At 41.3% G+C, this 17,326-nt stretch overlaps 1 protein-coding gene and 1 pseudogene across 2 annotated transcripts in view; one reads left to right on the forward strand and one right to left on the reverse strand.

The window, feature by feature from the left end:
- Positions 1-17,326, reverse strand: part of LOC149144958 (putative cyclic nucleotide-gated ion channel 20, chloroplastic) — a 410,537-nt pseudogene that overhangs the window by 207,549 nt on the left and 185,662 nt on the right. Inside the window, exons 7-8 of the transcript XR_016264145.1 lie at positions 9,845-10,093; positions 9,537-9,682 (exon numbers count right to left, since the gene is read on the reverse strand). The product of XR_016264145.1 is annotated as a putative cyclic nucleotide-gated ion channel 20, chloroplastic (transcript). The remainder of the gene's footprint in view (positions 1-9,536; positions 9,683-9,844; positions 10,094-17,326) is intronic.
- On the forward strand, positions 5,340-9,120 carry LOC149144959 (uncharacterized). Its single transcript, XM_089448634.1, has 3 exons — positions 5,340-5,652; positions 5,785-6,939; positions 9,107-9,120. Exons 2-3 carry the CDS (start codon positions 5,805-5,807, stop codon positions 9,118-9,120), a joined length of 1,149 nt encoding a protein of 382 aa, XP_089304760.1. The 5' UTR covers positions 5,340-5,652; positions 5,785-5,804.

The raw sequence follows: 17,326 nt of genomic DNA on the forward strand, positions 1-17,326 counted from the left end.
GAGAGAATGCAGAGTATCTTTGAGGAGGCAGAAGTCTGGGATATCATGGTGCATACCGCACAGAACCCTGTTGTTGTGCCCACTGATGTTACTCAGTTGGCTGAGTATAAAAAGAAGAACAATAAGGGTAAGAGGTTGATTCTAGACGGAATCAAAGACCATTGCATTCCTCATGTGAGAGGAAAGAGCAATGCCCATGAGATGTGGACAACATTGTCCAATCTCTACCAGAGTACCAATGAGAACCGGAAGATGGTCCTGAAGGAGAAGCTGAAGAACATTAAGATGGGTAATGATAGTGCAGCTGGATATCTCACAAAGATTACCAATGTGAGAGATGAGTTGGCAGCGATTGGAGAGGCCATTCCATCCACTGAGTTGGTGCGTATTGCAGTGAATGGCCTCCCCCGTTCATGGTTGAACTTTGCTGATGGGGTTTGTGCACGTGAGACCCTTCCCACATGGGAGAGGTTTTGGGATGATTGCATTCAGACAGAGATCAGGAAAGGACAGCTTGGGGCAGCCAAGCCAGTTGAGCAGGATGAGGATGTAGCACTGGTGGCAGGAGGCAAGAAAGGCAAAGGGAAGAAGCAGGCTTCCACAAGCAGTGGTGGGGGCAAAGGCAAAGGTAAAGGTAAACCGGGGAACACACAGAAGGACTATTCCAAGGTGAAGTGTTGGAATTGTCAAAAGATGGGACACTATGCAGTTGTGTGTCCGGAGAAGAAGAAGAAGAAGGGAAAGAACCAGGACGTTGCAGCTTCAGCTGAGATTGAGGACTTTGCAGGTCGTTTTGACCGGGAGTTTGCGTTCACTACATGTGAGTCCTCTAGTGCAGGATCACCTGCCACACAGGTTCAGAGGGAGCATGCTTTTCCCTCGATTAGCGGAGCATCTACAGGTATTTGGTATGTGGACAGTGGGGCTTCACGTCACATGACAGGAGTCCGTGAGTACTTCTCAGAGCTTTCAGAGAGTGGCACTGATATTGAGGTAGTACTCGGTGATGACAGAGTTGTTAGAGCAGTCGGGGTGGGGACAGTGACATTTCAGAGGGAGTCCAAACCTCCCTTGAAGGTGTCAGAGGTTCTTTATGTGCCAGGGATGAGGAAGAACCTCATATCTGTCTCAGCTTTGGAGGACAGAGGATATGACGTACTGTTCAGGGGAGGACAGGTGTTGATGTATCCCAGGGACACTCCAGCTGATTCAGCTAGAGTGATAGGTGTACGCCATGCAAAGGTGTACAAGTTTGCATTTCAGCCCCTTTTGGCATTGAGCAGTAGTACCGACAGCAGAGCTAGCAGTTCTGAGCTGTGTGAGATTTGGCACCGCAGGATGGGACATATGTATCATGGAGCCTTGAGGACATTGCGGGAGATCACTACAGGTGTGCCAGATTTCAGTACTGATCACTTTGATACTTGCAGAGGTTGTGCGATGGGCAAATTTGCCAAATCCCCTTTTCCCAGCAGTGACAGCAGAGCGACGGGGATACTTGATTTGATTCATTCCGATGTGAGCGGTCGGATGTCTCATGTTTCCTTGAGTGGGTATGAGTACTATGTTTTATTCATTGATGATCACTCCAGGAGGACCTGGATTTATTTCTTGAAGACCAAGAGTGAGGTCTTCAAGCGGTTTCAGGAGTTCAGAGCTCTTGTGGAGACACAGACAGGCCGAAAGATCAAGTCCTTGAGGTCGGACAATGGAGGAGAGTACACCCTTGGAGAGTTTGTTGACTATTGTGCGGAGGCAGGCATTAGGAGGGAGTTCACTGTTCCTTACAACCCCCAGCAGAACGGGGTTGCGGAGAGGAAGAACAGATCCATCATAGAGGCTGCCAAAGCTATGTTACATGATCAGGGGTTGCCATTGTTCTTGTGGGCAGAGGCCTGCAACACAGCTGTTTACTTGCAGAACAGGAGTCCGCATCATGCCTTGGGGCACATGACTCCGGAGGAGGCTTTCTCTGGGAAGAAGCCTGATCTTGGTCATCTTCATATCTTTGGATGCATTACATACTCCTATATACCCAAGGAGAAGAGGACCAAACTAGAGCCCACCGCAGAGAAGGGTATCTTTGTGGGCTACAGTGAGACCTCAAAGGCCTTTCGGATTTACATTCCTGCACAGAGGAGAGTTGTTGTCAGACGGGATGTGAAGTTCGAGGAGGACAGGGCCTTTAGGAGGTCACGGGAGTTAGAGTATCTGGATCAGCCAGACCCTCAGCAGCAGTTGAGTCAGTCGCAGGGATCCAGTGGGCTGGGATCAGGAGGATCCGGAGGTACATCTATGAGGATGTCAGGTCCGTCAGTGAGCAGTGGCTCATCGAGCCAGAGGGGTGGTGCTCCGGGCAGCATGCAGAGCAGTTCACAGAGCAGTTCACTAGGGAGTCCACTGATGGACAGTTCACACGGTACCTCAGCTTCTACAGGTTCAGGTGCAGGCAGGAGGACAGCAGACAGACAGTCAGGAGTTCAGGCTACTGATGATGATGAGGAGGAGGAGTTTCATTCTCCGGTGGAAGAAGTGCGCTCAGGGAAGAGGAAGCCCAAGTGGCTTCAGGACACCTTGAGAGATGCCACATCTGTTGCTGAGTCGAAGAGGCCGGTCAGAGAGAGTAGACCACCTGAGAGGTTTTGTAGTTATATGGCGATGGTTACCAGCATCCTTGACTCTGAGCCTTCTAGCTATGAGGAGGCAGCTAGCCAGCAGGTCTGGAGAGAGGCCATGCAGGAGGAGTATTCTTCTATCATGAAGAATGATGTTTGGGAGGTGGTGCCGAGGCCTGAGGGCAAATCCGTGGTTACTTCCAGATGGCTTTACAAGGTAAAGCATGTTGCAGATGGCAGCATTGAGAAATTCAAAGCAAGGTTTGTGGCTAGAGGGTTCTCCCAGGTAGAGGGAGTTGATTATGAGGAGACCTTCGCTCCCGTGGCTCGATATACTTCGATCCGCTCCATTATATCGATAGCAGCAGAGATGGGTTGGAAGATCCACCAGATGGATGTGAAGACCGCATTTCTCAATGGCTTCATACAGGAGGAGGTGTACATTGAGTAGCCACAGGGCTTTGAGGTGCATGGGAAGGAGTCCCATGTGTGCAGATTGAAGAAGGCCCTTTATGGCCTGAAGCAAGCTCCCAGAGCTTGGTACTCCAGGATAGATGCATACTTGCAGGGGATGGGTTTCACAAAGAGTGAGGCAGATCCGAACCTTTACTTTATTGTGATTGGTGAGGAGCCTCTCATTCTGGTGCTGTATGTGGATGACTTGATCATTACAGGTGCAGAGAGACTCATAGAGCACTGCAAGAGAGATCTTGCGGCGGAGTTTGAGATGAAGGACATCGGCTTGATGCATTACTTTTTGGGTTTGGAGGTGTGGCAGGAGGAGGGGCATTTCTTCCTGGGGCAGGGGAAGTATATTGTGGACATCCTTAGCAGATTCCACATGGAGGATTATAGACCCATGTCGACACCGATGATCACCAACTGGAAGAAGCTTCATGCTTCGGATTCCGAGTTGGTGGATCCCACATTGTACAGACAGCTGATTGGTTCCTTGATGTATTTGGTCAACACTAGACCAGATATCTGTTTTGCAGTCAACACGATGAGTCAGTTTATGTGTGAGCCTAGGAAGGTTCACTGGGTGGCTGCAAAACACATTTTGCGGTACTTGCAGGGGACAGTGGATTATGGTCTGGACTACAGGCAGGGAGATGGAGTGAGATTGGCAGGATACACTGATTCTGATTGGGCAGGTTGTGCTTCTGATAGGAAGAGCACTTCAGGGTGTTGTTTTGGGTTGGGTTCAGCAGTAGTGTCATGGTTCAGCCGGAAGCAGCAGTCAGTAGCACTGAGTTCAGCGGAAGCAGAGTATATGGCAGCCAGTCTAGCTAGTTGTGAGGCCATCTGACTTCGCAAGATGTTGTTTGGCTTATTTGGTCAGCCGTTGAGACCTTCAGTGATTTACTGTGATAATCAGAGTTGCATTAAACTCACGGAGAATCCAGTATTTCATGACAGGTCAAAGCATATCGGGATCAGATATCATTTCATCAGAGACTATGTTCAGAAGGGAGCTGTGAAGCTTGAGTATATTTCCACTGATGAGCAGGTTGCAGATATCCTTACCAAAGCCTTACCACGGGGCAAGCATGTCTACTTCAGAGACAAGATGGGTGTGGTGAGGAACACCTTCCTCGGTAAGAGGGAGTGTTGAAATTTGGTACCGGAGGACAGGTGGTTCCCTTAGGCTTTGATCTTTGGCCTAGGGAAAAGTGTCCAAAAGAATTTAATTTTTCTCCTAAAGTGACTTTATAATTTTATAAAGTTAAATCTAATTTAAAAGTGACTTTAAGTGATAAAGTTATTAAGTCTAATTTTAAAGTGACTTTTATAAAGTCAATGAAAAATTAGAAAGGAAAAGTGACTTTGGAAATAAATGACTAAGTGGGTCTTTATTAAAGTGGGGTGAATTAAAAAATAGAAAGTGAGATTTAAATGAGCATTTAATCTCAACCATTGATCTAAATCTATTTCAGCCATTGGATTTAGAGATCACCCAAAAGTCACTTGGATCACCCAAAAGTCACTTGGAGTTATATTAAAGGAGGAAAAGGAGGAAAAGGTCATTTATTCTTTCATGAGCAGATTGGGAGAAGGAGAGCAAGAGAGCAAGAGAGATTTCTGAGCAGGAAGGAGAAGGAGACAGCAGCTTGGCACACATTCCAAGGCAGCAGTTGAGCAGATTTGTACAGCTGATTCAACACATAGTGAAAGGCAGATTTTTGCACAAAAATCGAGGAGCAGTGTGCTGATTTTTCTGCACACAAAACGGAGGTCGTACAGCATTTATTGCTGTCCTGTTTGCTGTAATTTCCAGATTGCTGTGAGGCACGGGAAAGGAGATAAGTTGTAAATTTGCTTGCTGATTTTTTGCTGAATAATTCTCACTGTAAAAAGACAATTTTCAGAAATAAAGAAGAGCTCTCAAACTGGTTTTCCCCAAGAGTTGTAGGGGGTTTTTCCAGGGTCAAGTTGACCAAAAATATCAGTGTTTTAATGTGTTTTAATCATTGTTTTACGAAACGGCCGGGTTGACTCCGAAACGGCCGTTTCGTTCCGGGTCACCCAAAAAAATTTCAACTCGGCCCTATGACCCGGCTCGGTGACCGGGTCAGCTATGACCCGGCCGAGTCAGCCAATGACTCGGCCGGGTCATAGCTGACCCGGTCAACCCGGCCGGGTCACGTCAAAAAATGGCCGTACCGTTTGGAACCCGCTGGGCAGCGTTTTAACTTAAAAAAAATAATTTTTTGCTGATTTTTGGCTGATTTAGTTAGGGTTTGTGGACATGAAAAGGTTTATGTGATTAGTTAAATGCATTTGGGGTCCATTTCCCCCTCCCAAACTCTATTTAAGACAGCCAAATGCTCTCATTTCACTCACAGCAGTCTTATGCATTTGAGTGAGAGTCTTCTTTGAGAGTTAGTGAGCAGTTCTTGAGCTTGTTTTGGAGCAGCAGTGAGGAGTCTTGGAGGAGCATTGTAGCTGGAGTGAGGAGCTTCTTGGGCAGCCATTTGGAGCAGCATTGAGGAGCTGATTTTTGGAGCAAGTTTGAGGAGGCAGTTTGTGCCTGGAGGTATTTTTTTCCACCTCTATAAATCTGTTTTTACTTATTAAATTTTAGGTGCATATAAAGATAGCTTAGAGAGTGTTTTTAGTCAAATAAATGAACATTGAATCAATTTTTATTTTATTTTTTCATTTTCAGATTGTTTTCCTAGTCAAAAAATGGCACCTAGAGCAAAAGATGCTGCTTGGGCATATGTTGAAATGGTTGATGATGAGATGTGTTGCAAGTTTTGCCATAGGAAAATTAAGTCAGGTCCTGGGGGGATTCATAGGCTGAAACAACACTTGGCAGGGATTAAAGGCAATATTACTGCATGTAAATCCCCCGAAATTGGGGAGATTAGAAAGACTTTGTTGGAAAGCTTTGAAAAATTTGAAGCAGATAAGACTAGGCAAAAAGAGATACAGGCTGAAATTGGGAGGAAGAGGGAGATACAAAGAATGATGGCTGCCAACCCCCACTATGAGTTTGAGGGTTCTTCCTCTATCCCTCAAACTGATGCATCAAACCCTTTCCGTTATGTTCCTCCCTCTTTTGCTTCTGTTCAAGATAAGGGAAAGGGTAGAATGAAGGGTGATGGGACTATCAAAAGTTTTTTCACTCACTCAGGCTCCTCTCCATCAGATGCACATGGTCCTGAAGTTAGTAAAGGTCTTTCTCAGCCCACTTTAGATGACCATTGGAAGAAAGAATTGAGGGAGACTGCTTGTGACTACATAGCTAGATGGTGGTATGATGCTGATATCCCCTTTAATGCTGCTCGTTCACCATATTATGAGCCTATGTTTGAGGCCATACATGCTGCTGGAAAAGGCTTCAAAGGCCCTACTATGCAAGAGCTAAGGGGGGTTCGTTTGCAGAAAGAAATTACATCAATTAATGAGTATTTGCAAGATTTCAAGGAATCATGGGCAAGAACAGGGTGTACCATCATGTCAGATGGATGGACTGATCAAAGAAACCGTACCATCATAAACTTTCTTGTCTTCTGCCCACAGGGAACCATGTTTTTAAAATCAGTTGATGCATCTGATAAGGTAAAAGATGGCCACTTGTTGTTTCAGCTATTGGATGAGGTTATTCAGGGTGTGGGGGTGGCTAATGTTGTTCAAATCATCACAGACAATGCCTCTAACTATGTTCTTGCTGGTAGACTGTTAGAGGAAAAACACAAGACCATCTTTTGGACCCCATGCGCTGCACATTGCATAGACCTCATGCTTGAGGATATTGGGAAATTAGATTGGGTCAGAGATTCTCAGCTTGCATCTGCTTCACAGCCTAGTGGTACTGGTACTGGCACCACTTCTACAGTTGCAGTTGGAGACGATGATGATGAGGAGGAGCCATGGGGCCCCTTGTCTGGCTCTGCCTCTGATGATGATGATCCAGAGATTGGTCGAGATGATCTTGGCTCCTCTGGCAGTAGCCAGTAGCTACTAGCCTCCTTGGTTATTTGTATTTTGTTTTGACTCTTGAGTCTTTGATCATGTATGACAGACTACAGTTGACTATGTATTTACTATTGCCATTGGCCCTTGGGTACACCGTACCATTTTGATATAATGGATTGGTTCATGAGCCTACTTTGATCATATGTTGTCTTCCATGTATATTATAATGTTGTGTGTTTACATATAATGGATTGGTCATTACTTTGATCATGTATGTATATTATAATGTTGTGTGTTTGGAAACTTGAATGAAAATATTTAAAATTATGTTTAAACTATTTAAAATTATGTTTTTTTATAAAAAAAAAAAATATTTAATGTATTTTTTACAACGACCGAGTCATTGAAATCGAGCCGGCCGAGTCATTGCCGTTTCCGTTTCCGTTTCCGAGTCGATCCTCGGCCGAGTCCGAATCCGAGTCCGTTTTGTAAAACATTGGTTTTAATGGCTGTTTTTAATTGCTGATTTTTAATTCTGCAATTTCCAGCATTCTGAAAAATTTCCAGAATTTGTGTTTTCAGCAATATTTATTTTTTTCAGTCTGTTAAATGTATGGTTATGGGAATGGGCATTTAACTACATGGGAGAAATAAGGAGAAACTGAAAACCGGGGTGGGAAAACAGAAATTTTTACATTGGCTGAGTTGGGGCCCCTGTTTGACCCCTCAAATATGCCTAGAAATTTTTGCCAAAATAATCATAGCCTCTCCTCAATAAACCCAAAAAGGGTTTGTCCTAATTTTGACGATCTAAAATTGACCCTCAAGTGTTTGGCCCTCCTCCACAAGCATGAGATGCAACCTGTAGCAAATATTGTGTTTGCTGCTCCGCTAAAATGCTAGAAAAGACTCCACAACACTTCCCCGAACTCCACCTCAAGTTTCAACCCCTAACTCCCTTCACTCCTCAACCTCCAAGCATGCCTCCTCCAAGAACTGCGTAGTCCCTGTATTGTTGCTACCAATCCTCTCCACAAACTCGCACTTCCTGCTACTGGTACGGAGTGGTATAGTTAGGACTCCCTCCTTGGGCTGGCACTCGAAGTCCACCGAAGCAAGGGTTGATATCTCCGCTCGGAGACACTCGTGTGCTAAACAACACTGTAGACTTGGCTTTAGCTCAAGCGTGCTATGTCAAAGACACAATTTCTGAATAGATGAATGAATCCCTAAAATGAGTGCCTTTTGCTATATTTATCAAAGAGCCTCCAAGATGCGCATGTGGGCCCAGCTCGACTTTCCCCACCAACTTCGCTCCAATAAGAGTGTCTTCCACATGTGGGCCGCAATTCCCCATGGGGTGGCCCCCACGCTCCACTAGAGTTGCAATATTTGCATTCCTTCCTAATGTTTGGCCCCCACTTAATCCCAAAATTCATGTGGGACCTCTGAACCCACATTTCCTAAGTGCAAACATGAAATAAGACAAAATTGGGCAAGATTGATATTTCCCTTGGCATTATTGCTAAGTGGGAATATCACATACACTCACAATGATCCATTTTTTTTTGCTTGTGTTAGCACTTCCAAACTGTCATTAATCTAATAAATAAGGGCAAGTGCCAAGCAGAGCTACTATTTATTCAATGGGCCGGTTAATGAAATGGTTTCCTATTATCATATAGGAAACTAATAAATTATATAAGTTATATATTATACTTTATAATTATTATTTATTATAATTAAGTTATATGTTATAAATTATAATTATAATTAATTAAGTTATATGTTCTATTATAGTTATTATATGTTATTAATTAAGTTGTGTGTGTGTGTGTATTTTAATATTTTAATTTTAAAAAAAGTAAAAATATATTTATATTGTGTATACTACCCTGGAATATCCGGATCCTGGCTTTTCAAAAAATGGTAGATTTGTATCCGGATCCAAATCCATATTTATATCGATATCCGAATCCTGGTAACTTAGGTTATTTGTATTCTTAGCTTGTAAGCAATTTATTTTCATGATTAAATCAATATTCATCTTATTGTGTTTGACACAGGAATTCACCATTAGAACTACAGCTCCTGATAACTCAAAGTCTAATAGACTGACCATACTAGTAATACTGACAAAACATGGAACTAATAAATTTCTATGGTAGCCAATTAAATTTGACAAGGGACTTCTTAGAAAAGGGAAAATTAAGACACTAGTTACTAGGTGCCACTACAACAAGGCCAAGTAGATCTCTTTTATTTAGAACCATGGACAAACGTGAAGAAATTAACTGTTCTCTACAAACTAAAAATATTGTATTTCCAATTTGATGACATTGAAATGCTTAAAAATTTAAACATATAAACTAACAAACTACCAGAAATAGGCTTCAATTCCTTTAGTAGGACATACAGCCAAGTGCTTTGACTAGATTTAATCTGATATACGCAAATCTGTGTTCACAAGAATCATAGTTAAATATATGTGCATACCGACGACTTAGTGATAGAAGATAAGTCTGCATATTTCCAATAAGCAGCGCAAAGAGGAGAAGCCCCAATCCAATAATACCCATTGTAAACAAAATCTCCCACACAAATAAACTTGGAGCCAAACTCCCTGCCAGCGTGCTTAATTGCTGTGCACAAGACAATCGATGTATCACCAAAATTTTGTGTGCAGCCAAAAATTGCAAAAGTACCCTATATATATCATCTTTATTTTGGATGTTCCATGTCCAGAAAATAAAACACAATCCAAACATATGGTGAACAAACTCGATACTAGAAGTTTCACTTACTAAGAAACCCCAAGACAGGGAGTAGATATACTTGCTGATAATTTGAGTCTTCAGAGTGACAGGGACTGCATTGGTATATATCCCATAACTGAATGAAGGTTTCACAAGGCAAGTGTTTGATGCCTGGGATAAAAATTGTACAGCGTTTGTCTGTTGATGTGAAGAAAAATGTTTCCCATCGCCACAGTATAAAGAAGGTGGATTATACCCTGTTTCATTTAAAACTTGGTGCAAGCAAGTGTAGACTCTCTGACAAGATACAAATGAAAATAAGTTTACAAATACATTAAATTGATAAAAGCCTCAATTGTAGCTGTCATATTCTTAAAATAGATACATAACAGAAAACAATTCACCTCAAGTCTCAAAATCCCTATGTTATATAAAGAAATACTATATATGAAATGCATGCCATGACAATTTTATAACATATAATTGTAATACCTAAGGATAAGAAGTTAAGCATCCACGTCAAGATAGAAATACAGAAGAAGATGCAAGCATAAACAAGAACATTATCTATTTAGCTTTAACCAATAAAATAGTCATAAATTGAATATAATATCTGTAATGTTCTTTGGTACAACTAATGTATATATCTACCAGACAAGAAAATGGATGGCATTATACAAGACGTGAGGGTGGAAAAAGACACCCGAGTACAGAAAGGGAATGTGGGTTCTGTTACCCACCCATTGACCACACGTGTCAACAGTTCCAAGAAGCAGAGTACCTGTAAGAAGGATAAAAAAATTTCAAAGTCATTATCATCATGAAGCTTCTAGTTGGTCAATGTAATCCCAAATTTTGCTATTGTATTGTAAAAATGATTCTAGTATGACTATTAAGCCATGTAAAAACATCTAGGTAAGCCTATGATTCTTCTCAAAGGGTTTCACACTAGGGAGTTTTTAACCTCTCCAATTATTTGTATTTGTAAACACGAATAATTGGCAGAGTTTTTCTCCCAAATATACCCCAAAGCTAGGGTGGAACTCATTGATGAGTTCTTCGGTGAGTCCTAGTGTTATCGAGTCTATGTATTTTTATCATACTAGATCATGTGTCTTGTGTCGCAGAATTTGGTTGAGTCTAAGAGGTTGTGTCTATGTGTATTTTCCCCTCCTAAGGGTTGAGTATTATAATATCTTGATGTAAAAGTGTTGTCTAGTAATATTTTTGGTGAATGGTTCCTCATAATAGTTGAATTTCCATGACCTTAGGTCTAGGATAGAATCTTAGAATCTTTGATGCTACCAAATCAAGAATTTCAACAAAATCTACTTTGCACAATGGAAAATATAAAACAGTAAATCACACATGCACAAGTAACGACAACTTTTTACAAAATATTGTACAAATATGTAAAACAACCCAATCTTTGTTATATTAAACCAACTGAGTAATACAATAGTCTAGGGATCCCATACAAGGAATACAAGATACAATGGCAATCTCGCTGCAGTCTCTATGTCATATCTCGTCCTCTCGGTCCTTCACTTTCGTTCTGCTCTCCAGCTACCCCTTAGTCCATCAAGAGACGACACATAGAGTCTCTAGGAGGGCTGCCACCTATCACTACTGCGAGTCGCTTTTGTGACAATGAAAATGGGCTGATCCAATCTACTCTTCTAGGTTGGGCAACACCTGAGCTCCAATCTGCCAATCTAATAGCTTCTTTCGTCCATCAAAGAGCTACACATTAGGCTCAATCCTTCACCCAACCTTCAACTGTCAAGCTCTCGTTATGACTGCTTTTCAAGGGCTACTTTGGGCCATCACGCTGCCCTCCACCAGACCAATGATGCCCAATACAATCCTAGATGAGGCTTTCAACCATCAAGACAAGCCTCCCAATTGGCTCCCACAGGCTACTACAACTCCGTCCACACTAGGACCATCCAACTAGCAACAAATTCAACATGAAATCAACATCACCGTACCTCAAATCAGTTGTCAAACTGCTGTAGGTTAGGCTGACTGGTTAGGGCAAGATGACAGACACCTTCATCCCACTCTAACTCCAAACTGCCTCCTATCAACTGTGGCCTTCCCTTTTCTCATGTCTGAGCTACACTGCCTCACAAAATAGGGACTCGACCCTCTTTTTGGTTACCCAAACAGGCCTGCGGCCTCCTGAGATGCTACAATCATCCTGTGGCTCCTTGAAATAGAGAAAGACAACCCTCAACATACCACAAAACTGCCCAAATTTGTCACTAGAGGTTGGCTTACTTATGCTCTTGTTTGGACCTACCAAGACACATAAAGAACCCACAAACAACCCTTAATCCCACTCGGCCTCCTTCTTCTAGAGTTGTGGCTACCTCTGAAGTTGATCTTCTATGTTTGTTGCACATTTGGATGCTTAAATTAGCTTCACACACCTTCTATTTATACACTTTAGAAGGGTCAACGAATAGATGTGTCTCTTGGCACATTCACACCAAACCTATGACTTCTGTGCCAAAAATTCATTTGTCAACTTCAAAAATTCATAACTCATCAAGGACATCTTAGAATTCAACAATTCTCGAAGCGTTGGATTCTCCTCGTCATCCTCTATCATCTCCATCCATCTCATGTCCAAAATGCTCCATTGTTTTGGCCCAAACATCGATGGGTTCAAAACCCCAACCTTGGGTTCCAAGTGTTGAGAATTCAATAGGGCAATGTGTATGTTAATTCTCAAAACTTGATAATTGTTTGTGTTATCTTTTTACTTATTAGCTTTAATCTTTCTTATTCCAATATGCAATACATCAAACAACTACCAAAACAGTAAGAACAGTGACACAATATATAGGCTACAAGCCAGCGCCAAAACCCCTCCTCTTGAGGGGCAAACCCAAAAATCTCTTCTTATCTTTCAGATCTTTCAATTGACGAATACCATGACCTAGACTCAGACAAATACCCTCCAAGATCCAGTATTCCTCGGCCTCCTGCTCAAATATCTTTGACCTCCCTGTAGATCTGAAATTCTGCTCCCCAACAACTGCTGCAACTGTTGTTGCTTCTCTAGGAGACTTCGATCTCCTTCTAACTGCCTTCTCCTTGACCTCACTTGCTTTGTCTTGAGTTCTAGGGCTAATGAGATTCCCTAGAAGGCCTTCGCTTGCCTTCCTTTTCTTCTTGCTTCAAAATCAAACATTGGACTAGCCTAGTGTAGAAACCCTAACTTCGCACTTCCAGAAGAATGTAGAGAGACCCAAACACATCGACTTTATTCTTCCTTCTCTCCTTCGCACTTCCTTCTTCGATCTATTCCTTCTACCTTCTTCGCATGAGAGATGAGTGAATGAATGATCCAAATGGAGGACAAGTTCCTCTTATATATAGGCTTCCTTCAAGGGTGGACGAGGCTCTTCATGTAGGCCAACTTGACAGCTTATGTAGGCCGACTTGATCTTGGAGGTATTTTGACATTTTCACGACAAAATAAATTTTCTTTTACCATTTACAATGTACCCATAGGGTTTTCCATATATGACAATGACTCTTATACCTAGGACAAACCCTAGAAGCACTCAATGGGTGCTTGACCTATAAAATAAAAGAACTTGAGCATGAAGCTCGTGCTCCAATAACAATAATAATTTATTTCTCATTTTATATATACAAGAATACATTTCATACCAATGAAGACCGAACCTAGTTACACATTTTTCAACACTCTCTCTTAACTAGGGAGGTATTCATAGGAGGTACATGGTGATTCTCAATCTGAAGAGATCTCATAAGAAGAGTTGGATTGGTAACCCATCTGTCTAGCACCATAATAACTAGCTTTGTCATATAGCAAGGCCTTGACTAACAACTCTATCTCTCCACAAGATCAGAGCACAATGCTAGCAATACTAATGATGTGTAAACACCATCATCATTGTCTCTCCAAGGTGCGTACCCCACCTAGGTGTTCACAGAGTATGACCTCCCTTTGGACTATTCTTATCTTGGGTAGCTAATCGTCAAAGAATATCAGTCCATGACTACTCTTGTCTTGAATGCCCTACCGCATTCTCAAAGAGTATTGAATGCCAGATGGTTACCCAATCCTCCATTCTTTCTTCCCAAGTGAAGACAAGAATGTTGTGTCTATCTCTCCCTCTCGATTCGGGAGGACAAATCCACCAAACCAAGCTTGTCCCTTAAGTATACAAGCTTCTTCTTTGGAATTGATTTCGTCAATATGTCAGCTACCTTCTCATCAATGGAGATATATTGTAGTTGCACCACACCATTTTGTACTAGCTCTCATATATAATGATACTTCTTGTTGATATGCTTTGTCTTCCCATGGAATACTGGGTCCTCAGACAAACGAATACAACTAGTGTTATCACAACGTATCACTGTAGGGTTCATTGGTCCTTCAAATAGGTCTGACAACAACTTCCTTAACCAAACTGATTCCCAGCTAACTTCGCATGCTGCAACATATTCGACTTTAGCACTACTCAAAGCAACGGTGTTTTATTTTCTACTCATCCATGAGACCATAGATGATCCCAAACTGAAACATCCTCTTGTAGTGCTTTTTCCATCCTGTTTATTATCTCCCTAGTCGGAATCTGTAGAACCAGTTGATTGAGCATCATTCCTTCTATCATATTTCAGGCAGTAGTTGATGGTTCCTTATAGATATCTTAGAATATGTTTTGTTGTTATCCAATGATCATGCTTCGGCTCCACTTGGAATTGACAGAGTACATTTACTACAAAACATATGTCCGGTTGAGTATTCACCAAGTACATCAATGAGCCAATCAATTGTCTATATCTGGAGGGATCCACAGGGCTTGATTCAGAACTCCTTAAGCTTTTCAAGTTTGTGATTATCAGAGTGGTCATCTCTTTACAGTCCATCATGTTGAACTTCTTCCGAATCTTGATCACATACTTTCCTTGACCTAAATAGACTTCATTAGGTTCCTGCTAGACTTCTAGTCCCAGATAGTAATGCATCAGCCCAAGATCCTTCATATCAAATTTTGCTGCCAATTGCTTCTTACATTCTTCAATTCGACCTTCTACACCTATCAAGAGAAGATCATCTACATACAGAAGAATAATTACAGGTTCATTATTTACAACCTTAATATAGAGGTTTGAGTCAACAAAACTTTTTGTGAAGCCTAATCTTTGTAGGTATGCATCCACCCTAGCATACCATGCCCTCGGTGCTTGCTTAAGGCCATATAATGCTTTCTTTAATTTGAAAACATATGCCTTCCTATCTTTGATTTCGAATCCCAAGGGTTGTTCTATGTAGACTTCATCTATAGTGTCATTTAGAAACGCAGTCTTGACATCCATTTGGTGGATGTTCCACCCCATCGATGCTGCCAGAGAGACTAATGATCGAATTGTTGTATATCTTGTTGTTGGAGAAAAAGTTTCTTCGTAGTCGATTCCTTCAAGTTGAGAGAACCCTCTTGCCACAAATCTTGCTTTATACTTATCTATACTTCCATTAGTTGCATGCTTGATCATATATATCCATTTGGAAGTAACTATAGATTTGTCTTCAGGCCTAGGTACAATCTCCCAGACTCCATTCTTCATTATAGATTGATATTATTCATTCATGGCATCTTTCCATTCTCGATGTTCTATAGCCTCTTCAAAAGTGGATGGTTTGCTTCTATTAATTTTGTCATGTATGCAACATACCCAGAATATCTCTTGGGTATTTTACTTTCTCTAAATGATCCTTGAGCTTCCCCATGACCTTCTGCATCAAGTAGTGTAGATTTCAACCAGTTAGGTCTTTTCCTTGTTTCTTGAATGACCACGGGTTGAATAGGTTCACTAGGTCCTTCTTCATCATGGTGAGATCCTTCTTCCTTGTCAACTTCTTCCTCAAACATAGGAAGTTCTTCGTCATCAGAATCTATAGAAAGTTCTTTTCATTTCTTGAATGTTATGCTCTCATCAAATATGACATCACGACTAACTTCAATGTGATGTCCATCTTTCATATAGATTCTATAGGCTTTCGATGAGTTACTATACCCAACAAATATACCTTTCACACCAGAAGGATCCAGCGTCTTTCTTTTGTCCTTTGGGATGTGAATATTCACAAGACATCCAAAGATTCAGAGATGATCAATAGAAGGATTCTTCCCAGTGAACACTTCTTCCGAAGTCTTGTTGTCTAGAGATCTGTGAGGACATCGATTTTGTATGTAGACTGTTATCTTTGTTGCCTACCCCACTAAAACTTAGGTAGATCTTGATCATGTATCATTGCTTTTACACTTTCTTCAATGAACATTTTCTTTCTTCCCGCAACTCCATTTTGTTCTAGATTGTATGGAACTATCAGCTCCCTCTTAATCCTAGATTCCTTACAGAATACTATGATCTCCTTGGATGTATATTCTCCTCCATTATCAGATCTTAGTAGCTTGATCCTCCTTTCTATAAGGTTCTCCACTTTGGCTTTGAATTCTTGAAATTTAGTAAATACTTCATCATTGGTTTTCATTAAGTAAACCCAGGTCTTTCTTGAGTGATCATCTATGAATGTGACATAATAAAGATGTCCTCCAGGTGATTTTGGAGTCATAGGGCCACATACATCAGAGTGAATAAGATCCAAGATTTCTTTCGACCATGAAGCATTGCTTCCAAATGGTCTCTTGGTATTTTTGCCTAATGCACATCCTTTGCAAACACCTTCATGATCCTCCTTTAGATTTGGTATTCCATCTACTATGGAATTTAGGGTTGGAAGAATTTTGAAATGTAAATGACCAAACCTTCTATGCCAAAGTTCACATGGACTAATCTCAGTGTGAACTAGGGCATGATTTACGAGAGATATTAATCTGTAGAGCCTTCCTTCTCGAATACCAATCACTTTTGCTTGTTTTATGCTTGAGTCTTTTGCCCATACAACTACTTTTCCATCAATGAAGGCTACTCTATCTCCTTTATCTTCTAAGCTTGAAATAGAAAGTAGATTTTTGTGCAAACCTGGAACAAACAAAATGTTGTTGAGGTGGATGTTGCTTCCATCTTCTAGCTTTATGGATGATGATCCAATGCCTTTCACAGGATAGCTCTTGTTGTCTCCAAGTTCCACAAAGTATGTGGATTTTCCTTTTGATAAGGTCTTCAATTGGTGGGAGTGACCAGTCATGTGCCTTGATGCACCACTATCAATCACCCATATGTCTTCATCTTGGAATGCCCCAGAGAGAGCAGAGAAGAGTCATTCATCCCTTTCTATGAGTGATTCCTTCTTTGATGAGAATATGAGACTCCATACCTCTTTGACACCTTTTTTAAGATGGTTTGCAATCCTTTTGATGACCTTCTTCATTGTAGAGGTGATCTTCATGATGCCCTCAGAGAACCAAAGCTCTGATACCATGTTGAGAATTCAATAGGGCAATGTGTATGTTAATTCTTGAAACTTGATAACTAATTGTGTTATCTTTTTACTTATTCGCTTTGATCTTTCTTATT

The sequence above is a fragment of the Pinus tabuliformis genome, chromosome X, assembly GCF_031772625.1.
Source record: "Pinus tabuliformis cultivar Carrire ecotype Pingquan chromosome X, CPIR1, whole genome shotgun sequence".
NCBI classification, from domain to species: domain Eukaryota; kingdom Viridiplantae; phylum Streptophyta; class Pinopsida; order Pinales; family Pinaceae; genus Pinus; species Pinus tabuliformis.

Bases quoted from the DNA above. Each gene is read 5' to 3' on its own strand.
- LOC149144959 (XM_089448634.1), top strand. From the start codon at position 5,805: ATGGCACCTAGAGCAAAAGATGCTGCTTGGGCATATGTTGAAATGGTT.